This window comes from Penicillium canescens, assembly GCF_028828765.1.
Source record: "Penicillium canescens strain IBT 15451 chromosome Unknown utg000004l_segment0_segment0, whole genome shotgun sequence".
NCBI lineage: Eukaryota > Fungi > Ascomycota > Eurotiomycetes > Eurotiales > Aspergillaceae > Penicillium > Penicillium canescens.
The window spans coordinates 5,556,888-5,580,565 of NW_026703966.1; the positions used below are offsets into that span (position 1 = coordinate 5,556,888).

The 23,678-nt window shown below is 50.0% G+C and overlaps 9 protein-coding genes across 9 annotated transcripts; 3 read left to right on the plus strand and 6 right to left on the minus strand.

Moving 5' to 3' along the window:
- Positions 1–1,189: 1,189 nt before the first annotated feature.
- Positions 1,190–1,932, minus strand: N7446_007426 (uncharacterized protein; the record flags this gene model as incomplete). Its single annotated transcript, XM_058516171.1, has 2 exons — positions 1,190–1,326; positions 1,533–1,932. The coding sequence occupies 2 exons, from the start codon at positions 1,930–1,932 to the stop codon at positions 1,238–1,240; spliced, it is 489 nt and encodes a 162-aa protein (XP_058373349.1). The 3' UTR covers positions 1,190–1,237.
- A 4,100-nt stretch (positions 1,933–6,032) lies between these two features.
- Positions 6,033–8,204, plus strand: N7446_007427 (uncharacterized protein; the record flags this gene model as incomplete). The annotated part of the gene is made up of 1 exon (XM_058516172.1): positions 6,033–8,204. The coding sequence occupies one exon, from the start codon at positions 6,033–6,035 to the stop codon at positions 8,202–8,204; it is 2,172 nt and encodes a 723-aa protein (XP_058373350.1).
- A 395-nt stretch (positions 8,205–8,599) lies between these two features.
- Positions 8,600–9,081, minus strand: N7446_007428 (mitochondrial 54S ribosomal protein mL60; the record flags this gene model as incomplete). The annotated part of the gene is made up of 3 exons (XM_058516173.1): positions 8,600–8,652; positions 8,748–8,977; positions 9,041–9,081. The coding sequence occupies 3 exons, from the start codon at positions 9,079–9,081 to the stop codon at positions 8,600–8,602; spliced, it is 324 nt and encodes a 107-aa protein (XP_058373351.1).
- Positions 9,082–9,397: 316 nt separating this feature from the next.
- N7446_007429 (tafazzin) lies at positions 9,398–10,952 on the plus strand. The gene is made up of 4 exons (XM_058516174.1): positions 9,398–9,691; positions 9,755–9,773; positions 9,850–9,942; positions 9,997–10,952. Exons 1-4 carry the CDS (start codon positions 9,493–9,495, stop codon positions 10,808–10,810), a joined length of 1,125 nt encoding a protein of 374 aa, XP_058373352.1. The 5' UTR covers positions 9,398–9,492; the 3' UTR covers positions 10,811–10,952.
- A 487-nt stretch (positions 10,953–11,439) lies between these two features.
- Positions 11,440–13,152, plus strand: N7446_007430 (uncharacterized protein; the record flags this gene model as incomplete). The annotated part of the gene is made up of 1 exon (XM_058516175.1): positions 11,440–13,152. The coding sequence occupies one exon, from the start codon at positions 11,440–11,442 to the stop codon at positions 13,150–13,152; it is 1,713 nt and encodes a 570-aa protein (XP_058373353.1).
- A 171-nt stretch (positions 13,153–13,323) lies between these two features.
- dbp9 (ATP-dependent DNA/RNA helicase) lies at positions 13,324–15,531 on the minus strand. The gene is made up of 4 exons (XM_058516176.1): positions 15,291–15,531; positions 15,166–15,242; positions 14,632–15,110; positions 13,324–14,577 (listed from the first exon to the last, which is right to left on the minus strand). Exons 1-4 carry the CDS (start codon positions 15,499–15,501, stop codon positions 13,488–13,490), a joined length of 1,857 nt encoding a protein of 618 aa, XP_058373354.1. The 5' UTR covers positions 15,502–15,531; the 3' UTR covers positions 13,324–13,487.
- Positions 15,532–16,390: 859 nt separating this feature from the next.
- Positions 16,391–17,162, minus strand: N7446_007432 (uncharacterized protein; the record flags this gene model as incomplete). Its single annotated transcript, XM_058516177.1, has 3 exons — positions 16,391–16,615; positions 16,742–16,995; positions 17,105–17,162. 3 exons carry the CDS (start codon positions 17,160–17,162, stop codon positions 16,391–16,393), a joined length of 537 nt encoding a protein of 178 aa, XP_058373355.1.
- A 432-nt stretch (positions 17,163–17,594) lies between these two features.
- N7446_007433 (uncharacterized protein) lies at positions 17,595–18,767 on the minus strand (the record flags this gene model as incomplete). The annotated part of the gene is made up of 1 exon (XM_058516178.1): positions 17,595–18,767. The coding sequence occupies one exon, from the start codon at positions 18,765–18,767 to the stop codon at positions 17,595–17,597; it is 1,173 nt and encodes a 390-aa protein (XP_058373356.1).
- Positions 18,768–20,119: 1,352 nt separating this feature from the next.
- Positions 20,120–22,099, minus strand: N7446_007434 (uncharacterized protein; the record flags this gene model as incomplete). Its single annotated transcript, XM_058516179.1, has 1 exon — positions 20,120–22,099. The coding sequence occupies one exon, from the start codon at positions 22,097–22,099 to the stop codon at positions 20,120–20,122; it is 1,980 nt and encodes a 659-aa protein (XP_058373357.1).
- Between the last annotated feature and the right edge of the window lie 1,579 nt (positions 22,100–23,678).

The window sequence follows — 23,678 nt, forward strand, 5'->3', positions numbered from 1 at the left end:
CAGTAGCAGAAACCGGTCTGATTCCGGGAGCTTAGCACCCCCACTGTGCGTCCCCCACCCTGTGCACCCTAACGATAAAACCATGTCGCAGCGCTAACCCTTTCCAGTGTCCCTCGCAGGACAATTTTAGGGGATCGCGCTTATCTCGACAAGGATTGTACGCCACGTGGAATACACCATGCGGAATTCCGTCCCCTTGCGACAACTTGATACCTCATGTAGGAATAGAAGGACTTCACTGCTCACTAAACTATTGTCTAATCCATAGATGCATTTCGCTCTTATATATATTGATCTCCTCCCATTGGTTGTGGTCCCAGATATCGCGACATAATTAATTAATCATATCCCAAGGAAATCAACCTATGAGAGCCACATGATTGGATCAATCACGTTTATTTTTCTACAATCTAGTCAACGTACATTTAAGGACCACCGTGCTCGATCCTTGTTATCTGATTCCACCAAGTGGATGGACTTGCCTTTCCAGGGAGACTCCGAAAAGCAATCAAACGGGCCCCGTTACAGCACGCCATAAATTGTTTCAACGATTCCGATCGATCGATTGATGCTGACAGACTGTACTATATGTATTACCGTTAAACCTAACATATAGGCCACGGGATCGCATCCTATTGGCCGATCATATAATATTACCCAAACTAGCATGGCATGGCATGGGATGAGGCAAAAAGACAGAGTGGTTCGCGACAGATTGTGCCTGTGCGGGCTGCTGGAATCACAGAGGGACCGGCCATCTATGCTCGATGAGGCTGCTGACTAGGACTATTTTCCTATCTAAGACTAGTCAGACTTTCTTTGAAAGATCGGTGTATTTCGAGGATCCCGTATTGAAGGGCGTTAACGCCAAAGTTTAGTTAGGGAGGGGTATGGTGATTTACTGACGATCACCACCCGTTGCGCGGATGATCTCTGCAGAAAAGGGGTCGCTTCATTCTGCATAGTGATAAGGAGAAATAATCCGCGCCACGACAACTGACGCCAAAAACGATGCGATCAAGCATATGGAGTAATTCGCCGAGACAAGTGGGTATTTAATAGACCGGTGCGCCCTGGACTATTTAACAAAGGTGCAATATTTGTGATACTCCTTATTACTTTCTTCCGCATGAGACGTAGGCGTATTTCGAATAAGTAAAATTGCGACAAAACGAACCAAGGAAAACCGATGCCCAAAAAACTCCAAAAAAATGAAGGAAAGATATCTGTCACCGAATTACGCGCGCTGCCATGCCGCAATGTCGGCAGCGGAGATATCCAAATTTTCAGCCGTCAGTCGCTGAAGGCGTGCCACTTGAGCAGCAGCTAAGGTTCCCGCAGTCAGCATGAGTCCGAAAATGGCAGGGGAGGGGTTAAAGCTGTGGCCCTAAGCTGAGAACCGTTGTGGTGGGAGAGGGGCATAGAAACAGCGGGAGCGAAAGAGAACGCGAAGAGATCCAACGGCCAATATGAGAACAAAGGAACACAGATTGACACACAAAAGCCAGGAAAACAGGAAAAGAAAGACCCACTTGGTTGTTGCCCAGCTGCTGCGCCGGTGTGCACGTGGATTACCGCTGAATCGACGTACTCCTTGGTCACCACGCCGTTATACGAGGCTGCGCTGAGCATCACGCGCAGGCGAAACTTTCCCGGTTGTGAAATCGTCAGAGGGCTAAATTTTGCGTATCCGCTCTTTGCATTGTCGGCTCGGCTGCGAACGCTTGCTGTAAGATTGCCGCTCAGGCCCGCTGCGGCTCCAGTACCGGCTTCGTTGCGAAGGGAGGCGTTCACCACTAGGGCTTGGACGTTTTGGGCTGGGGTCCCGATGGGATTCACTGCAATGACCACCGGGATGGTAAAAGGGAGTCCGGGCCGCACAGCTGTTGGGGGAGTGGTCTCGAAAGACAGAGTGAATTCACGACCGGCCATTTTTTGCTTTGTTGAAGGGCGTAGAAGGAGGAAGAGCTCATAGATATATAAGGTTTAAGGCACCTTGATCTACTTTGGCCCAACGAGGAACTGGTGGAACGGGCGTAATTGGTGAAGTATAAGTGAAGTATATTCACGAAGGATCTGGAACAAAGTCCGAGTAAAGGTAGAGACGAACACGAGAAGGTTAAGTAGGATTGGATCAAAGGGAACTCGGAATCAGAGATGATTATAGAGATGGGATATGAATAGATCGAGATTGAAGTGGTTCTGACCGGGACTTCATATACTTCACGGCATACGCCGAGGGGCCAATACCGTAGTCTGGACGCATAACCTTACCAGTTGGAAAAGATGGGACCCAATGTTGCCACCGTCCAAAAGTACGCGATTTGCGTCAATGGTCGGTGACCAGGTACCTGGGACGGGTAAGCCAGCCGTGATGCAGTGAAAAATTATGAGCTCGATTGACTATTCGGCACATGCAGGATCCTTGCCGCCGCACGTTCCGACAGCATGGGATCGAACAGTGGGGCGAATTGATCCTAGTCCTGTCTTCTGGTCTGATCAATGGGTACGCGTCCAACATAGATGTGGAGTAAGTACGAGATCTGAGGGATCGAGATGCACAGGAGATCTGAAGCTAGTGGCAGGATCGGCCATAGAGTTCAGGGCATGGGGTTCCACTCTCTCCTGCCTTTTGATTCGATCCCTTCACGCCTTGGGTGCATTTTCCATGAGAACTTTGTCAGATGAACGTCTTGGCATGCAGAATCAACGTTCATCAGCAGGGTTGGGAATCCTGTGGATTGAGGCACAGGAGATGGGATTATCGGCTTATCCATTCAATAGTTTCGTGCACGGATCAACCAGCGGGTCGCTGCTTGACATCCGGGGACCGCTACCAAAAACCGGTGTCTTGTCATTCGATGTCTGTCATTTCAGTTTCTCACGGATGTTACCGTTCGAACCTCCATTGGAGATGTGGCGCACCACTAGTCTGCAGGCATCTCATCTGGGACGTATATCGAAGCTTTATTATCCACAGGAGGTCCGAACTAGACCTAGTTGACCAATAAGAACCGAGTGATATCAAGGGAGAGCAGACCGCAACATTCGGCTCTGCAGGGCTCTCCCTTCAAGAAAGAACTGCAAGCCACAGCATAAAAGTGCACTGTGGCGACAGTGGAGGCAAGTGAAGGAGATATTCATCCTTCGGTACCACCGACATACTACAACCTGCAGTAAGCTTCAGTGAGCCCAATTTTGGGAAAATGCTTCTGGTCTTCACAAAATCAATTGGGATTTGCTCCTTCAAAAAGTGTTGCCTAGGGGGCAAGGAAAAGGCGTTAGGCTAGTGTTAGAGCTGAACTGACAGCCGAGCCCCTAACCACATTGGTTCTGACAAGATGCGCGATCAGCCTCACCTGGCCAAACTTAATTATACTCCAGAAACCCGGCATAAAACACCGAATCAATGTGTGCGGGATCCGGTTTGGCATTATCTCAGTTGCTCCACGTGTGACACTAACCAGCAGGGCTGCTTTGGCGATCAGACTGTCGATCTCCTCGATAGTTCGCATCATCTCTCGGACCCGCTTCGGACCCGCGAGAAGAAAGAGAAACAAGGTCAGCCTTGTTTGCTTCTATGATCAAGATTCAGGTGTCTCTCAGTTGGGCAGAAGCCTGTGATGCAAGCGCGATGCAAGCGCATGCAGGGCAAAGTATGATTTCAAGATGGAAAGTGACGAACCTGAGGAACAGGTTTGGCGCCAAATCGGACTAGAAAACCAAGATCGTCAATGAAGCAAAAGCATCAGAGATTGCGGTGATGTACTCAACACGGGATGCCCAACAAAACGTAAGATAGGGGTGTTGGGAGACCTTGAATGTGTTGATCGGCAACTATTTGCACAGCCACGATTCAGCCGCAGGTGGCTAGTGATGTGGCTAGAAGGCAAGGGTGGCTGGAGCGGTGTGGCGGTAGACCGCGTATCTTTCCCAATTAGGCAGGCATGAACGGAAACTTGAGTTCCAGACATTAATGCCGATCGATTGACTGGTTTGATATCACTTGATCATTAGCTACTGGAAAAAGCAAAGAGAATATTCCCATCTCGGGGTTTCATGTGAATATCTGCAGTCATAGATTTCTGTCGCTTAGATTCAGCCCTAGAGTATACAATGCGAACTGACATATCATTTTGATATCAGAATTTGGCTTTCAGTAGCGTCACGATTGTGGGGGCTATTTTGCCACCGGAGTACAAGTCTAGACTTGTCTCAGAGTTAGGCAGGAATTGTAAGGGCTTATTCCATTTGTCCGAGCCCGACTGCCTAAGATACACGGAATCTGACCTCAACAAATACATGTGGACTGATTTACCATGCAGCTAATCAAATAAACACGAGTAAATGCCCGCCACCAACAGCGTATATGCCAGGCGCGCAAGAGGCCCCCACTCTTGGATGGCTGTGACCTAAACAGCAGCCCCAAGACGGACTGCGACGAGACATTTTCAAGATTGACCACCACATGATATTCTATGTCAGACCTGCAGGGTCTTTCGCGCGCACGACCAGGTCTTTCTCGACCGCCTTGCTCTCTGCCGGGAGCGCAGAAGCTGGGTTTGGCGAGCTAGATGCCTTGAGGATCGTCCGAGACAGCATGACCACATCCCGATGCACAAATCTGCAGATTGCACGGGAAGAGGAGATGTGGTTTCATCATTTTAGAGCGGGTGTGTCGTTTCGCGATGCCGTCATCGGTTGAGAGAAATGTAACTTGGATTCGAGCCATAGGCATTTGATCCGCCATTCGCCCTATTTAAACTTAGATTGAATGAGAAGAACGAAACGGTACCCCCAAAGGGCTTAAGAAGGCAACTAAATATGGATCAGTAAGATCTAAGATGTCGGTAAGGTGAAGATGAAGGTGTAGAATTCGGGTCATTTAGCCCGCAGGTTACTTGACCGATAACTAAAGAGGATAGTCAACAGGGTATTCAAAGAGATTAAACCAAGGCAACATATAGTTTTGACTCTATAAGTTAGTCCATAGGGTTTCTACTAGCCTAGTACAAAGCTTCGTATGATATCTTTACCTAATAACTGCTTAGAAAGACTTGTCTAAGATAACTCGCACTCAACTAAACTCCTAACCATACACCCACCCCCCTCCTCTATAAGGAGTCTATAGTATCGAAGTGCGGACTATGGTTTTCCTCAATTCAATGTAGTGGTGGCCCTATCGAATCATCTCATCTAGAAGAGAGTCGAAGAGTATCTCCGAGAGTTCACGTCGATCGATCTCGAGCCGCCGATGAGATGGGCGCTCCTCTGCATAGGGTAGGTTTTTGTTTCTGATAAATCTTATGTCGTAATGTCTTGGCAGTATAAAACTATGTTAAAGGTGTGTTAGACTTTGGGTAGCAATAAATCTCGTTCTAATACTCAAGAAGTATTTCTAGACATAAATAATGAAACAAGCCTCAGGCATATATGAAATCATTGTGATTGGTTGCTTGCTATCTTGACTGCATCGGGAGACTGGGATGCCAGTCAATCCTTATTTAAACCCACTCTCCATGACGACGCTACGCCAAGTCAGAGGAATTAAGTCAAGCATACCTATTTTACCTCGGTCTAGTCTACATGTATATTGCACGATGTAGAAAGTCTTAAAGAGCCCTCTCACAATCCATCTTGTGTATGAGGGTTTCTACGCCGACACATTTCCATGGTATGAGATTTTATAATCAGTGACGCTACGGATTGGGGTTTCGCGAACAATGTTCGAAAGATGCTAGAGATTCCACGATACTTGAGAAGCTTAGGACACATTCATGACCGTAAGCTATAAAATCATCCATATCCGCAATGAAGTTATTGATAGTATCGCCTAGAAATAAGACTAAAGCGAATTTCATATTTCATACATCCATGAAGCCGGAGGTGGCAGGTAGGCAATTCCGTGAGCTGCTGCTGCCTCGTGGCATCCCAACCCTCCCCAAGTGTGCATGTCAAAGATAAACAGTCTTAACGACACACCATCATCTATATCCTTACTATTTACTGGAAAATACACCCGGCATCAATCAATGGCGCCACTAGGTATTCGACAGAGCCACTCACTTGGACCTGGCACTCCTCGTCCCCCGAAACGGCCGCCGAACGTCCCAGTCGAAGTTCACAAGTCAATCGATCCGAAGGTATTCGCCGAACTGATGGCCGGAACGGTCGGCATATTTATACTTGCAGTGTTGTTCTGGAAGCTGGGCCAGTTTATCAGAAGATTCAACCAAAACAAGGTGCTGAGAGCAGGGAAATCTACCAAGACCCGGTATGCGCGCACATGGTATGGCTGGGTATCACGCCCGACACACGATAGGAACAAACGGGTCATTCGTGATTTCTTCATTTGGATTCGGAGAATGACCGCGTGGAAGTCCACAAGGGCTGATTATAGTTGGGTCTGGTGGGATCCCGGCGGCGAGGAGAGACAGAAACGCCGATGCGAGCTGAAAGGGCTTTGGTGGTTACCGGATTGGTTGAAGAGCTATGATGATCTGCCGTCGGCTGATGAGATTTGGGATCCTTGTTCGCGGCCGGAGTGCCACGGGGCTTTGGTGGATGATGCCTTGTCCAGTTCTGTCTGGGCCTCTAATTCTTTGGAAAGACAGCGAGAGCAGAGAGACGTTTTGCAGTCGATCCCGCGGCCACTTCACGTGTTAAACAACGGCCAACAGCCTATAACTCGTTCGATCATAGAGGAGCTCTTCAGGCATCCCCTAGAGGTTGCTGGCTCTTCAGATCACCACATAGCATTCAATTCACCTGAAAGCAGACCGAGGCTGACAACCAGAGCATCAATTCCGTTTGACCGTGTCCATTCATTACCCTCACGACATAACAATATTTACCAGCGTCGGAGAGTGGTTCCGTGGTCACAAGGTGATGGGCCTCACGCCATCTCATTTCCAGTTGAGTCGATTGTCCACCATATGAATATGCAATACGAAGCTGCTGCATCAATCGATTCCTCCACCCTGAATACACCATACCCAGCTCATCAACACGGGGGTTCAAAAAGACATCGCAGTTGGGCAGCCCGGATGCAGGTAGGGCCCAAAGTTACAGCCCTGGAAAATCTTCGTGATTCATCTGGTCCTCCTGGGACGCCGATGACTGAATTATTGGCCAGCTATATATCTGAACGCAGCTCGTCTATCCCTCTTCGCCCGAAGAGACGAAGGAAAGACCAGGGACATCTGCAGATTTCCGAAGATCGGATGCCTTTCACTTCGAGAGTACTCATGGGTGACCAGGTCCTCTCTTCGAATGAGAAACAGATATGTACCAGGTCTATCCAATGGAACTCTGCACCAGCAAGAAGCCGCCCTCCCGGAAAGGATGGACAGCCGGCCAGAGGGAAATTCCATGATGAATGGCGATCAGCACATGATTCAAGCCGCTCTTTGTTTACCCAAGTGCCTCATCGCTCAAGTCCAAAAGGGAAAAGTAGGTGCACCCGACACTCAACAGACCACAATCAGCTGAAAATAGGAGGGCCTGTCGACGAATTAAGTGACTGGGAGGTCAGATTGATGGAAAGGCTAGATCGAAAACTGGCATGGGTCTTCAACGAATTCAGCCCCGGGCAAAAGCCATATCATTTTGCCTTGCTTGCCAACCACTGGCTGAACAGAGAAACCTGGATCGTGTACGATCCCATATCAAGAGTTAACAACGATGGACGCCGGGACTGGGGAGACCCTCGCTTCAACGTTCCATATCCGGAGCCAAGTCTGAGTCCTCGACTCAAGTACCCTAACTCCATCAAGAAGCGAGCGCATACACCTCGCATAGACTCCTGGCGTGCGGCGGTCAACAAGCAGCGGAAGGTATCTGGCATTCGAGATGCTATCCGCAGCATTGAACTGTTTGAAGGGTCGGCAGAGGAACCGCCTGATGGACATATTGATCCAGCTTGCTGGGCTTTGCCGAAACCGCCTCAAGGCTTTGAAATGTCCACCTCACAGAAGAACGCCTGGTACGAAGGAGGTGCAGGGTGGCAGGAAAAGCTTGAAGATTGGCAGAACGTTCGTTGGGGATATCGTCTTCGCAAAGGCATCTATGAAGGGCGTGTCAATCGGGGAAAAGTGAAGGAAGTGGTGTCGCAAGTCAACAAATGCTACCGCAGTGCGTCGGCCAAATTGATTCCCAGCCACAATTCCAGCAAACGAAGAGCTCCAAACCGTCGGGTCTCATGACGAGGGTATCCTGTCTGCACAGCGCAGTTTCTTTGTTTATTTCAGTCGGTTATTCTGTCGTTCAACCTGAGATATTACTCGACATATCCATCTCTTCAAGACTGTCATACGCTCACTACCATTCCCCTTGTTCCATCTCTATCATTAGCATCCCCGGAGTAGCCGGAGTACCAAACACAAGACAGTATATCGAAATGCAATTGAATTGAAAGCCCGATCTAAGCGCTGGGGTAATAATGGAACATTGTAAGCCACCATCCTCTTCAGAATGGCTGCGCAGCAATTCACAAAAGCCAAAACTCCGGTAGTCCATATGTTGTTTTCGCTCCGAGTCCCGTTCCAAAGTCGAGCGTCGGATTTATTGTATAGTACATGTGCGAGGGACAAAGCATCCCTTAGAAACCAGGAGGGTTCACACGTTGGCTGACACGAGTCCACTTGGGCAGCTCTGGAGAAAAGGAAGACAGTCAGCTCATCTAATCCAAAAAACACAATGACAGGACACAATTGACACTGCTATGATGCATAGTGCTGGAAACATACTGTGAATGCTCTTCCGGTAGCTCTTCTCCTTCTTATCGAACAGAGTGTACTTGTCCTTTGGCAGCATCTCCTCCTCGCGCGGCATCTCCGCGTACCACCGCTCCACAGCCTTGGAACTCTGTCCGTTGCGCGCGAGTGCGGCGCTGACGGTGTCAACGACCCGGTCCACGGAGCGCAGGCGCTTGCGCTGCCGGGCCTTCTGGGGTGAGGAGAGACGCCACGGGGTCTTCCTGTATTCGGGGACGAATTGTTAGCTTGAACCTGTTGGGAAGTCTCCTGTAGATCACACGCACCAGAGAAGACCACCGAATAATGCCTGGGTTGACTTGAACATTGTGGTTTGTTGGTGTTGAAATGTCGGGAGAAAATCGTGCGCTGAGTCGGGACTGTAATTGGTCCGTGCGCCCGATGTATAGATGACGGAGAGAGAGTTGCGCGGGCTAAACAAGGCAGAAGAGAGTAATTCGGGGGTAACTTGGCTACATTGGTCAATGGCCTTGCTTTAGTTCAATACGGACTGTTTCATCAATGGAAATAGTGTAATGCTGGACTGCTGATTTGCTCTGAACTTCCCCAACCAAAATCATGTGATCCCGAAACAGTGGATTTCCAGGAACGCGACATTTTCCTTCTTCTCTCGACGCAAGCGATTCTTCTGTGGAGTCCCCTCTCTCTCAAGCTATCAGTGGCTTGAACAGAGCTGAATTGTCTATGGATTGTTTATAGCACCCTTACAACATCCACCATGGACTCCAGCGCAACAGCAGATTCCCCGTCCCTCCCTTGGAGGGCTTTCTCCAACACAACGATGTGGGGAGTGGCGGGTCTCTGTCGTGGATTCCTGTCTGTCCTCTGTAATGCAGAGTGTCATGGGAAGGAAGCTTTCACAGAGTTGTTGGACTCGCGACATGAAATATCGGAACGATCTAGAGGATTGATTACAGGTACGTCTGAGAAAGGACTCGGAATATGTCTAGTACAATGCTGATTGAATTGGTTGATACTAGTGTCAAACCATCTTAGCGTGTACGTTCACGCAACTCCCCTCGAGACAACCTATACCCAAACTTCGAAGATAGCTGACTTTGCGCCGGGATACCAGAATGGATGATCCATTGATTTGGGGCATTTTGCCTATGCGATTCTGGAACAAGCGATGGTCATTTGGAAGCCACGATATTTGCTATCAGAACAGGTATGGGCAACTCGTCTAGGCTACCAATGACTTGCTGACTGGAGACAATTATAGACCCCTCGCGCTATTCTTCACTATGGGCAAGGTTTTGCCTACACACCGTCTCGCACACTCTCCGTTTGGTGGCCTAGGACAACCTGCCATCACCGAAGCCGTTCGATTGTTATCCAAGGGCCCGTTCCCTGTTGACCACCACCGCGCTATCCCTGAACGCCAGCATTGGAGCAAGGAAAACGTCTGCGTCGATCCCTTCTCGGACCTCTCAATCGCATACACCACCAACGGCCAGGACGCGCACTTGGCCCCTTCCGCGTACTCCTGCAACTCCCATTCGTGGGTGCACATTTTCCCGGAGGGCAAGATTCACCAGTCACCGCGAAAGACGATGCGCTATTTCAAGTGGGGTATTGCACGCCTTATCCTAGAGCCCAAGGAGTGCCCGGACGTTGTTCCGATGTGGATCGAAGGCTTCGACGATGTCATGCACGAGAGTCGGAAGTTCCCACGGTTCTTGCCTCGGCCTGGAAAGCGGGTCAGTGTTACTTTCGGATCCAAGGTGGACACCAATGAAGTCTTCGGAGATATGAGGTCACGTTGGGACAAGTTAAAAGCCAAGGTTGAAAAGAGAGACCCCGAGTCCCGCGACCTGCCAGTTGGTGTCTTGAGCGAGGAGCTGTTGAACAACAAAGAAGCAGTTGAGCTGCGCAAAGAGGTCACCTTGAAGGTGCGAAACCTCGTCTTGGATGTTCGCCGGTCTCGTGGATTCCCCGACGAGGACCCCAAGGAGGGCCTGGTTGACACCTGGTTGGAGGAAGGCCCTAAGCGTGAGGGCCACATGAAGGACGATTCCTGGGTTCGAGATATTTGAGCCATTGTATAAAATAGTGTATAAATATGTATAGACCTGCAACGATCAGCTTAGCTTCGACTTTTTTTACTTGGATATGGCAGTCTATTGCCGCCACAGTGTCAAAACAAATTTCCCCTATATAGCCCTTTATATCATTGAGTTAACTTACCGTTAAGTTAGATTGCCTCTACAAATACATGTACTCAATCTCCTATCAACCTATCGTAGTATATTGAATGTAGTATAGCCAATGTTGAAGACGTTACTTAATTATGTAAGTGTACGCTTCAGGCTACTAGGCACGTATCTTCCTACCCGGCTAAAAGAATAGTAAGCCTTGGATCTCTTAGTCTAATATGGCTAAGACTGATATATACCTATGCTAGAAGTATTGCGTAACATAACAGGATACACTCTGGGCAATTATCTATATTAAAGTAAGGGCTTCTTTCGTACTTAGTCTTTCCTTACTCTCTGTTTCACTCTCATTCTTTACCCTCAGCCGTAGGGTAAACCTATATATGTATAGACTGATTTGCTGCCAGCAGAATTTGTTTTGTGATGGTGGCGGCAATAGAACTTTATTTACTTGGGGCGATAAGCGATAAGCGGAGCGGGGAGCCTCAACTTCACCTCCGCAACTTCTCATGCCCAAAAAGCACCAGCGGTTCCATACCAAGCCAGCTAGTCCTGCCCACCATAGTCTTGGTTCTTCGTCTCGCCATGACAGGCCTGGGGCATCTGTGGCTGCAGAGTCAGTCAATGATCTGATCAGCCACCTGCGGCTGACACAAACACCGAATCCTTCTGAAGATGGGTTACCCCGCCAGCGTCCCTCTCAACGCTCCTTCGTCGCCCCTCGCTCTGTCCATCCTTCGCTCCGGAACCTTCTTGAGCTTCCAGAAACCCCAGCACCGCGACCTCGCCCTGGTGCCCAGCGCACTGCTATCGGTACTCGCCCGCGACGGTTCGCCGGACCTCCTCCGCCTGACAGCTGGCTTTCCGGTAATACGGACAGCACAAATGTGACAGACCAGCATCAATTGGCTAACATGGCGGGTGACTCCGAGCGTGTTGTTCACCGTTTGAAGCGGCTACCAGGGGTCGTGTTCCCCGATCAGAGGGATCTGGTGCATATGGTGCTCAAGTCTATGGCCTTGAATTGGCTTTGGCATTTGGACTATGACGGCCCATTTCTTGCTCAGCTCCCTAGTCATATAAAGGCATTGCTATTGAGTTATGTCGCTGTATATGCCAGAGGTCAGCAGTTGAAAGGACGCATGAGAGGATTGAAACCGCTTCTTCTAGCCGAGGGCGACCATGTCCAAAATAATGAGCATGGAGAAGGTGTCAATGAGAGTAGCATTATTGCTAGTGATGCTGCTATCTTACGTTTGGACCTGGGCAATACGCTGGGGCACTGGATGACATTCAAGCAGTTGGCAAGCGAGCTGTTCACCTCGACCAAGCCAGATTTAGACCAAGATGAAGTGGTTCCAGCTTCATGGGATCAGGAGATCGACCAAGACAAAGCTGAGCCTGTTGTCCCAGACGCAGTTCCAACCCCACCTATTCCAAAGGGTATGACCCAGGGTCTACGCTTCACCAATCTCCGCTACTTGTCTCTTGCTCACCCCCAATCTGCTTCGGCAAGCTGGAATTCCCTTCTAAATATCGTCAGCCGCCTCTCAACTCTCACTCACCTCTCACTCGCTCATTGGCCCACTCCAACCCGGACTCCGGGCGCTGCCACTGCTCGTGTCCGGCACCCATTGCACCGCTCCTTGACTTTCAGCTACAGCGGCACTGACAACTACGCCGCAATGGACAACAACTGGGCCGAAGCCGCGAGCATCCTCCGTCAACTTTCACGGTCTACATACTGCCTAAAATGGCTTGACCTCGAAGGCTGTGCCGACTGGTTACCAGCCTTGAAATGGGTCGGCAATGACCCAAACGGTCACCCATATCCACTGGGGGCCTCTGGCCCAGAGTGGAACGGATCGTGGAGAGATGTGGAATGGATCAACGTGGGCCCTGGCTGGGTTCCTGATCTGAGAGATGATTCGGAATCTCAGCACCCGCCGCGACCACTGGCTTTGTCTGTTAATACGCCTGACGACTCTGATGATTCTGATTCTGCTACGCGACATGAAGAGCGGCTCATCAATTTCCGTCGTGCGAATGAGCTCAAGCTTTACCGGGATTCTTTTCATACTTCGTTGGAAGTGCGTAAACACGTGCGACTGATTAGGAGGGAGGATCGCGGGAAATGGCTTCAGGTGTCTTTCGGGCTGGAGAACGTTGACTCGGAGACGGTGAGCACACTGCTTGGACAGGAAATTTCGGTTGTCCTGTGAGGATTTAACGGATTATTGAGGCCGGATGTGTTCAATGCATACTGCCTTGTATCTAATGCTATGGCCATACTCCATCGCATTGTGACCATGTGAATATAATCTAGATATCCAACGTTGACAATACAAAGACAAATTCATGCTTTGCCAATTCTCGTGTTCAACCCTAAGCGGCGATTACTAACTTTACTTTCCAGGCAACACTACGCAAACCGCGAATTGTGGCGAAAAATAGAAATATACTGCATGTAGGCATTAAGACAAAAATCCACATTGAAATATCCCGATTCATGTCTGACTGTACAAATGGTATCACCTCATAAGACCGAAGTTCCAAACTACTTGCGCCGGTTAAACGTCTTGAGAGGATCAACCTTCCCACCAGCCTTGCCCTTCCCACGGGCACGGTTGCGATCTCTTGCCTTGCGAATGCGATTCTGCTTGGTGGACGAGAATCCAACATATCCAGCATTCTCCTTGGAAATTCCCTTGCGACCCTTGGCCGGCATCAGGTAGTCAGGAACATGCTTAAGATGGGCCTGAACACGCGCAGCACGGAGCTCGCCATCATGGCGCAGCTGGCGCAGTTCGTCGGGGTTGTCTTCGAAGTGGCGCTTCAGCTTCTCGCTCTTGATCAGTTCCTGGCGGATCTCGCGGCCTCGTGCTTCTTGCACGGCTAGACGGGTCACGGCGCGCAGTGCGTCGGTCATACGGTAGCGGAAGGCGTCGACTTGTGACATCTCGAAGTGGTACGGCTTGACTTCGTGGCCAAGCTTGGTTTGCCGCTTGATGATCTTTGCCAGCATGGTTTCGTCGTGCTTTGTGCTTGGGATTGAGGTTGGACGGTGCTTGCCGTGTTGCTCGGCTGGCACCACGAAGGACAGGGCCATGCCGGCCTTTCCAGCGCGGCCGGTACGTCCGATGCGGTGCGTGTAAGATTTTGAGCTGGTGGGGAGGTCGAAGTTGAGAACGCAGGCAACGTTCTGGAAGTCGACACCGCGCGCAATGCTGTAGTCCTTTTCTTTGCTGGTCATCTTGCGGCGCTTCTGGGTCTGGGCCTTCTTTTCGCTCTTATCTTCCATAGCCTCTTCGTCGTCGCTGTCTCCCATTTCTTCTTTTGCTTCCTCTTCCTCTTGCTCTGCCTCCTTGACTTCGCGCTTTTTTGATTTGCTTATTCCAAGAACTTCTTGCTCGTCGGCAGCCACGATAATATCGTAGACACCCTTGTTGAACTCTTCAACGACGTGAATTCGTGAGTTGATGGGCAATTCTGAGTTGAGGACACAGCTCTTCAGGCCGAACTGTTCCAGGAAAAGCTTCACACGGTAGCAACGATCTACATCTTGAACAAAAATGATAACCTTGCCCTTGATCAGCTGCAACTTGAAGATAACATATGTCAGAAGGAATTTCTCGTCTTCAGCACACCTGTTGGAGATCGATTAGTATCTGGTAGAGTGATAGAAAATCACGAGAACTTACTTGACGACGAATTGGCTGACACCGGCACCCTTCTCTTCCTTCTCCTCGAGCTTGAGAATAACCGGGTTCCGACAGTACAAGTCCTTCAATGTATCAACCTCCGAAGTGAGAGTAGCACTCATCAGGAATGTCTGTGCTCCGCGAGGAATAGCCTTGGAAAGAGCATTGATCTCTTCGTCGTATCCGTAAGACAGAACCAGGTCCGCCTCGTCAATAACAAGATGGGTGATTTTGTCAAGCGACAAGGCGGAATTGTTGACGTTGCTGTAAACTCGGGTAGGTGTGGACACAACGATATCGGGAAAATCGGCCAGCAACGAACGCTGCACTTCATCGGACACCTTTTGTGTCAAGTTGACTGACCGAATATCCTTGCCACAGAATGCGGCGAAAGTCGTAATCACTTTCTGGACCTGTTCTGCAAGTTCGCGGGTCGGGACTAGGATTAGAGCAGTTGTGGCTTTCAATGAGGGATCGGCCTATTGAATCATATCAGTAAGGAGCAATGCCATTATCGGAGAAAGAGGTACGAACAGTCTTTTGCTGGAGAATAGCCTGCAAGATAGGTAGGACATAGGCGGCAGTTTTACCAGAGCCGGTTTTCGCACGAGCTTTGTCGGTCAGCATTTGTATCCATCAGGATATCATCTCGAACCTACCGAGAATGTCCTTTCCTTCCAGCGCGAGGGGAATAGCCTTCGACTGTACAAGAGTGGGCTTGGTGAACTTTTCTTTGATCAGAGCCTGGCGCAGTCGAGGATCGAGATTGAGGGCTTCAAAGTCGAGATCTTTGTTGTCGGTTCCCGCAGCCTCCGGAGAGGGAACGTCGTTTGCATCCAGCTTGCGCTTCATCTTGGTTGTGCTTTGCATTATTTTCTTGAATCTTGAGGAGATTGAAACTTTTCGGGAAATTTTGTCGGGCGGTGAGAATGGCGGGCGGTGAGGACGATTAAAGTATGAAAGATGACATAAGCACTGCTGCCTCAGGCGGCAGGCTGTCTGTGTTGAGGCATCAATTTTGGCCTGATCAAGGACATAGAAGTATGTTTTAATCTCATTTATGCATTTCTACATTAATGAATGGAATTAAGGCATAGAAGATGCCTCTGTTTGTCTCACACATTGTTTACAATCAATTGCGAGAGCAGTCACGTAAAACAAAATAGCAATGCACGCCCAATACTCAAGATATATATAGACTTTGGACATTGCCTGCCTGTAAGGACCTTCCACTTTACTAAACGATAGATAACCATTTGGCGGTCCTGATAAAGCCACCAAGATATTTAAGTAATAAGGACCCGAAGAGCCTCAGTAGACAAGGCACAATATGGCGATTAATTGCAACTGGATGTACTCATCTGACGCTAGCAGAACAAAAGTATTCAAAGTTTTGTTTTTCAATGTCGAGCAATACCACGTCTCGATAGCGTATCATTAACTGTATAATTTACGACAATTGTTACATTGACAGCTTATCACGCCAAGCAGGTGGGAGATCTACACTAGCGCGGTGACCATGTTTACTGACCGTGCAGGAAATAGGCTCTTGTCACATCGCCTCTCACACGACTGAACGCGAACAAGCTGCCACAGTAGGTTGCAAAGCTTTCTACCCAATAAATGTGGCTTCCTTGTGGTTGCACAGAATATCTGGATCAATCACAATGTCACTGATCTTCTTTGTTTATTGCAACGCATCCGTTATCATCGGCAGTCAAACAAGACACTAGCTATCTTGGAACAAACTGGTTGGTTACTACTTGCAGAAATACGCCTTGTTTCTATATATTGATAGCCCTCCATCTGGCATGGTGGCAATTGCATCAATCTCAGGTCTCATAGCACCCATGATACCAGCAACGCGATATGCAACCATAACAACAGTGTAATCTCGGAGCTCATCTCGAAGGATATCAATCAGAATAGACTCTGTTTCCGAGTCTAACGAAGAGCTGACCTCATCCAAGATAACAATCGGCTTCTATGGGGCAGAAGCCCAAATCCTTAGCAGTGTTCGCCTTAAGGCAAATAGTTGTACCTGTCCGGCCGAGAATGGTAGAAATGACGACAAAGGAAGATCTAATAGACTTCGAATTTTGAGACTCACGCCTGCCTTCTCAGCCGAACCGGCGGATGGCGAATGAATCTTATCCCAAAGACCTGTCCTTTGGAGGCTCAGGGACATTTCTTGGTCTGAGCTCGTGTGATAAGGATCTAGATTGAAGCGTAGACTTGCCGTTGGAATTATGAAGCCATCTTGTGGCACTGCAATATGAACCCAGGTTTTCGGACAATTCTCGGTGATATATGGGTGATGTTGATGTCGTCGATCAATGTAGATCCCTGCCTGGGCCCAAGAAGCTGTAGCAAGAAAAGCATCAATGTACTCTTACCACTATCGAGGGATTGTAATTAGCCAAACGCTCACAAAAGCGAGCAAAAGTCAGTTCTGCGTATCTTGCATATTTACCTCCCTGTTCGGCCCACAACAATGGTCTTTTGTCCAGGCTTGACAGTGAGAGACACATTGCGTAGGGTAAGTGGAGTAGACTTTGAATAGCCCGCTGAGATATCCTTGACTTGCAAATTTCCAGAAAAGTACCTGTGATATGGCTGCAAACTGTGTCTATTATTGCCAGCTCTGGATGATTGAGAACTTTTAACCTGGCATGGAGGGTGGCCAGCTCAGATACCGAATAGGTTACCGAAGAAAAGACATTGCGTTGACATGTAATCCATTCGCATCGTAAATCCAGTTCATTATGTACATGACCCAAACAATTTCCCACACATGTCCATTCCAATCCATAAGTCAATGGGCAATACAATTGCCTTAAAAAAAAAAAAAAAGAAAACGCTGATCCCATAATCCATAAAGTCCCTCCGAGGTCCATATTCTTAATCGATTCCGCTCTCACGGGTATTGCGTACATAAAAATGAAACTCAATCATGCCAAAGCTTACGAATACTGAGTCTCGCCTTCGCTGTCACTCAGACTGTCACGACGACGGCTACGTCCATCGCGACGGTAGCCCTTGGTTAACCCGGGAATAGGGTGCTTGTAACTCTTTGTGCCAGAGTCTTCGGTGTCGACATTGGAGTACTGGTATTCAGAGCGAGAACCAGCCGATGAGAAATCAAGCGGCTCGGTGAAATGGCCTGGAGGGTGGGGTTGGGAGCGGCGGTCCTGCTTGCGGGGACTGCTGGTCCGAGATGATGGAGCGGGAGGTGGTCCGACCTGGCTGCGACGGTCACGACGGCGGTTGTGACGGCGGGTGGATGGGTCGCGGACGCGGCGCTCTTCGGTTGTGTGGCTGATGACGTCCTCGCTGCCCTCTGTGAATGAGAATCCGGAGGGATCGCGGCGTTGACGGCGAGGTGGATCGTAGGCAAAGTCGTGGGCTTGGCTCATCTCGCTTTGTTGGTAGGAGGTTGGCGGGGCGGAGGTGTCGTAGTCACTGCCGTGATAGGTTCCGTCTGCTTCACGGTTCATGCCACCAATGCGAGCAGGTTTTTCTTCACGGTATGCGCGCACGTCGGCATCATCGGCGCCTTCCCATTGCTCGTGCTTGTTGCGGCGGAGAAGCTTCTCCTTCGCGGTTTCTCTGAATCGCTTGCGTCGGGGTTTCTCTTCCGTAACGGTTGTCGCTGTGTCGGTGTATGTTTCATTGGTGAATGAGTATCCATCGTCGGTGTAGCCCTTGCCAACCACACTTCCACCACCAAGCTTGGTACTCTTAGTAGCATTACTGAGAGTCTTTCCGTCGGGTCCTTTCCGTCGAAGGACAGTGGACTTGTAGTCATCCCAATCGCCCTTCCGCCACACAAATCCACCATTCTTGGCCCAAAAGAAGAACCAGATTGCGCCCAGGACAAATAGTGCTCCAATAATAGCGAACAGAGCCATCAGACCTTGCATCTTTATACTGTGTGGGTCGACTGTTCCCGCTCCACGGACTGGGGTTTGTTTGGTTGTTGTCGAGTCGGCACGAGCAGCGAGGGGATGAGATATAATATTGAGAGAGGGCGAGGTGTCGAGGGTGTCCTCATTGCTGACATCCCGAACATAGAGCCCGGCAGCTCCCACAGCTGGAATGCTGGGGAATTCCCGATTCTCTGGAACTGGAGCCATGGTGGAGTATCAGAGTGGTCGAGAGCGCGTGGCTCAAGACGGGACTCTCTGGATAATGATCAGTATTCTGTGAATTCTTGCAATCGAGTCATGAGCTCACATTGAAGGCAGTGATCAGCACCAGATCTAGATATCGATCTTTGACACTGGAATGTGGATATGGAATGTGGAACAAAGTGCGGAACGTCTAGCAGGTGTCAGTAAAATCTTGAAGATGCAAAGACGGGAAAATACCGAATGAGATATATTCCAGCCCAACTTGAGACTGCACGTAATTGAGGAGGTTGGAGGAGGCTGGGGATTGTGTTTACTGGCTTGTTGTCCCGGGCAACCCGCTTACATCATCCCCCCACATCGGCCCGCTCGATCTATAAAAGCGTCGATCATATTGATTCACTTTAATTTGATGTGTAGCGGTATGCTTTCATTTCGATTATATATCAATCATCACAAATAACAAATCATGGAGGGCCACCCGCTCGAAATAAGCCTCTGGAAAAAGCCATCCCTGATCGAATCCTGCGATCGCACCCAGACAGCTAGCGGGGTATCAAAACCAATTCAGTAAAAGGCAGTGTAAGATCAAAGACAATGCTAATGAGAAAGCCAGCGCAAACTTGCACAAATAAACCGAATCAATAGAAACAGAGTCCCAAATAAAACTACGAAGCCCAGACAAGCGCAGCCAGATACAATCAGAAAACACGAAATATAGAACGTGGATATGGCCAAAGAAAAAGATGACCTGGTGTTGAGACATGACAAGTAAACAGATATGGGTATAATCTCTCTCCGCCACTCGGAGTCGCGAACAAAGTAAGGAGAAAGACACAGGCCCAATGAGAAGAAAGGCTATACACGAACGCTGACAAAAAGGAGACATCAGAAAGTGAAGCACATCAGACTTGTCATCGCAGGTCATCAGAATCGTACAATCATATCGCCATAACGGAGACACATCATCAAGTCGTTCGTGCCCAACGTTTTGCCCAAACACACGCAGACACACGCAAAAATAGACAGCAGTTGCAAATGAAATCACACACAAGTCCTCCCAGTTTGGCGAGGCCGCCTCGCAGCTCTGGACCGCTCGAGAAGGAATCCAGCCTGCTGCCTAGCAGCCTCGCTGTAGGTAATTACCCTTGATTTTTTGTTTGTCCAACCGCAGCACCCGAACCCGAAGAAACGCAAACATATGCAAAGCAATGGAACTTTTGACAAACTAAACAGGCCGGCCCACTCAACCAATGGCTATGCAGGCACATACAAGACGGAATCATAACAAAAATGGAATCCAGCCATAAGGAAGACGTGAAAAGCAACTTGAATAAATCCACCAGATGGGACCCGGATCAATGATAGCGAGTACTTCCGTAGGTAGACTGGCTAGAACGGCGAAGTGCACGCTCCGAACGGGTGTCTCCTCGAGATCGTCGTGATTCTTCCGGGTCCCGGCGGCTGGAGCCGCCCGTATAGTCAGAGTTAGATCCAGTCAAATACTGCTTGGGTCGGGGCCCACCAGCGATGTTCAATCGCACGGCGTTGCCCGCCTCCCCAGCACGAATGTTGATGGACTGCCCTGCAATCGTTTCGTGGTTAAATTGCATCTTCACTCCATTCACCATGAGGGTCATGTTCTTGTCTTCTTCTGGCCTTGAGCCTGTGCCGCTGCCACGGCTGCTATTGGACCGGCTCTTCTGGCTGCCACTCTCACTCCCCGGGCGATTAGTGGTTGCCTTGGCGGGAGCGGGGAGCATGGCCTCTGCGGAGAGAGGCACGTTGGCAGTTGAGTTTCTGCCGGACCGTGCTGCCTGGTAGTTCTCGACTTCACGCTCACGATCTTCCAGAATGTCACCGGCATTGCTCGACGGTTCATCGTAGTAGTACGTGGTTGGCTGCCGCCGCCGAGAGCTTGCCACAGCCACCTGGGCGCCACGTCGATCGTCTTGGTAGGACGTAGACCGTCTGTGGCTGCTCCGTAGGCTGTGAGTTCTCTCTGGCAGGGCAGTCTCCCTTGACATTCGACGATGGGACCGATCCGTCACCACTGGCAACTCCGCTGCAAGATCCGACATGTCCAGTCTGTCCATGCTTCGATCCATGCCACGGTCCATGCCTCTGGACGGGCGACGTTGCGAGGGCACAGCAGTGCTGGTTTGGGCCTTGCGGGGCTCAGGTCGTTTCTGCTGATGAATCTGCGGGGCGGACTTGGGCTTCGGCCTGGGCATTGGAGGTGGTGGTGGGGGTGGCATGCGGTAGAAGTCCTCATCCGGGTCCTGGCTGTGCGCTGCTGAGGCACGGCCATAGGCCTCTCGTGAAGTATAACGCTCCAAGGGACGCTCCAAGGGGTCACTGTCATCGTACCAGGGCGAGTAGGCGCCTGAGTCCATGGCCGGGGGCGGGTGTCCATAGATCGACGAAGATCGACGGGGACGGGACTCACGTGGACGGGGCTCCCGGTGCCGGGACTCAGATCGCTCTCGTGGATATTCCGAGGGAGCAGCATACTCCGATGGAGTATAGTAGGAGCCTCCGTATGGAGAGGATGAGTATTGGTTGTGCATGTAGGCCGAGCCAGATGGTGGAGGGCCATGGTAATCGTAGCCGTGGATGGGCGCCTGGCTGTAGATAGGTGATGCCATTCCCGACCCCATCCCTGGTGGCATTCCGTGGAAACTCATAGGTCGACCGTTGGAATGGTAGGTGTGGTACGTGTGAGAGCGACTGGGTCGACTCGGATGGTTGACGTGAATATTCTCAATGACGCCGGCGGGGTATCGGGCACTCTGTGGGGACGGTGCGTAGTCTGGGACCGGAGGACGCTGTGGGATATAGAAGGGAGCTTCGACTGGACGGTGGTCGGACTGATGGTAATGAGCCGGAGGAGCGTCGTAGTATGGGTCGTTATAATAGCGGGCATGAGAAGCTTCATGTCGACGAGACTTGGACGACGACCTTGGCGCGTGAGCATGATGGGCGCCCGAATAGGCACCAACCATTGTCTCGTCGCGCGTCGGTCTGACTCGTTCCTCCTTGCGTTCTCTGCGGGTGGACGACTTCCTGGCGAGGTCGCCCCGTTTGGACTCCAATTTAAGAGGGGGACTTTGTCCGCCCGATGGGCCGGATTGGGTGCTGTTGACGGTGGCAGCGGTGCGACTAGAATAACCTGAGTCACTTGCGCCGTCGATCAGCGGCTCTGGGAATAGATCCGACCTGGCTATTTTGGCAGCAGAGTTGGCTGTAGCATTGGCAGTCATGCGAGTATTAGGTCGAGTGGCATGGGATTCTTCGTCATAATCTTCGACGAAGGCCGGCCGGGCCTTAGTGGCCATAATGTGGGCTGCGGGTTTCCTAAGGGAAAAAAAAAGAAAACAGGGTTAGTCCCGTTTCCACGACGTGTGTGGCTCCCTTGATGTTCAACGTACAGCAAGCCACTGCTGCCCACTTTGACGATGAGTCAGAATGCAGTCTTTTTTCCCCTCAACCCCGATTGACGGAGTTCCTTTCTTCCCCCAAGACCAAGTAAGCGGACCTGCCGATCGCAGCGGGCGATGGCAGGCGACGGAGTCTGTCAGCGAGCGGAGGAAGCGTAGTACTTTCCAGAACGCAATGTCTCCATCGAAAGAGGTGGGATGTTAGGCGACAGTTGGCAAACCGATCGGGCAAGCGTTGGGTCGTGGGGCATAGAAGAAAGAAAAAAGGAAAAGAAGGCAAAAAACGACAAAAGGACCTCTCTGGCAGACGATGAGTGGTGGAGCAGCTGCAGGAGTGAGGTTGGGTTGAGAATTTTGGGATGCTCTGCCTGACGGTCTTAGAACTCAGTGGGGAGAGTGGAGTCGATGGGCAGCGATAAAAGTGAGGGGTGATAACACCAGTAGAGAAGAGAACAGAGGACACGAGAAGAAGGGAGAGGAAGGGAAGAGAGAGAAAGACAGAGAGATAGAGAGATAGAAGACAGAGAGGGAAGAGAGCGGCAGAAAACAAAAAAATAATAGTTCAAAGCCAAAAAGAGAGAGGTTTCACGAAGAGGCTCTCGGGTGCCCAACTGAAAAAAAAAAAAAGAAAGTGGGGAGTCAAAGACTTTATTTCTTATTTATTTCGTACTTACACTGTACTCAGTACTATACACACACTACACACATTAGAATGTATACTATATATACTTCTCTGTTTACTTTTTTACTTCTTTTTAACCTCGGGACCCGCTAGGATCCCTGGTTCTCGACAATGTTTCCATGGTTGCCAGTTCTTTATATTCGTTCCTTCCTTTTTCCCCGTGACGTCTTCCGTTCCATCCCTATTTTCTCCTAACATCCCTACTAACGCCCAATGTCGGCCCAATGATCGCCTCCCTATACAAGAGTCTGTTATTTTCCACCCCCGACCATTGCTTTCTGTTCTATGTTTTCTTTCTTTTCTTTCCCAGTTCTCAGTACTAGTACAATGTCAATGTATTCGGTACACGGGAAAAAGTCGGTGGGGATGGATCCCTGCCACCCACGCCGTAAGTACAACGAGGCCTAGCAGAATTGCCACTGGAGTGGAGTGTGAGTCAGTATGTAATTCCCACTCCCATGGACTTCAAACGGCAGAACGGAGAAGAGGGACTGAGCACTGCATGGCATTCGTTGTCGTCAGGGTCGTCGCACATGTGGCAGGTTATCTTTGGATGTTGTGTTTTCTCCGCCTGCATTCTCATTCGTGAGTCATACAGAAGGACTACTGTATGTGCATTATGGCCAAGTCCTACGTCCTGATCACTGGTACTGGTACCGGTATTCAAGTACTTCCGAGAGAACGGATCATGCTACAAGATAGCCGGAGCCTTTTTTCGGGAACGAACAAAAATGGCTAGCTCGGTATGACATGCAGCACAGACGGTCTATCATTGCCGAGTTGGTGGATTCCTTC

What these genes read in the sequence shown, in the direction of transcription:
- N7446_007429 (XM_058516174.1), top strand. Translation starts at nt 9,493, where the DNA reads ATGGACTCCAGCGCAACAGCAGATTCCCCGTCCCTCCCTTGGAGGGCT. An exon ending in GATATTTGCTATCAGAACAG is followed by an intron (nt 9,943 to 9,996) that starts GTATGGGCAACT and finishes AGACAATTATAG; the next exon opens with ACCCCTCGCGCTATTCTTCA.
- dbp9 (XM_058516176.1), bottom strand. Translation starts at nt 15,501, where the DNA reads ATGCAAAGCACAACCAAGATGAAGCGCAAGCTGGATGCAAACGACGTT. An exon ending in GGAAGGAAAGGACATTCTCG is followed by an intron (nt 15,243 to 15,290) that starts GTAGGTTCGAGA and finishes TGACCGACAAAG; the next exon opens with CTCGTGCGAAAACCGGCTCT. An exon ending in CTATTCTCCAGCAAAAGACT is followed by an intron (nt 15,111 to 15,165) that starts GTTCGTACCTCT and finishes ATGATTCAATAG; the next exon opens with GCCGATCCCTCATTGAAAGC.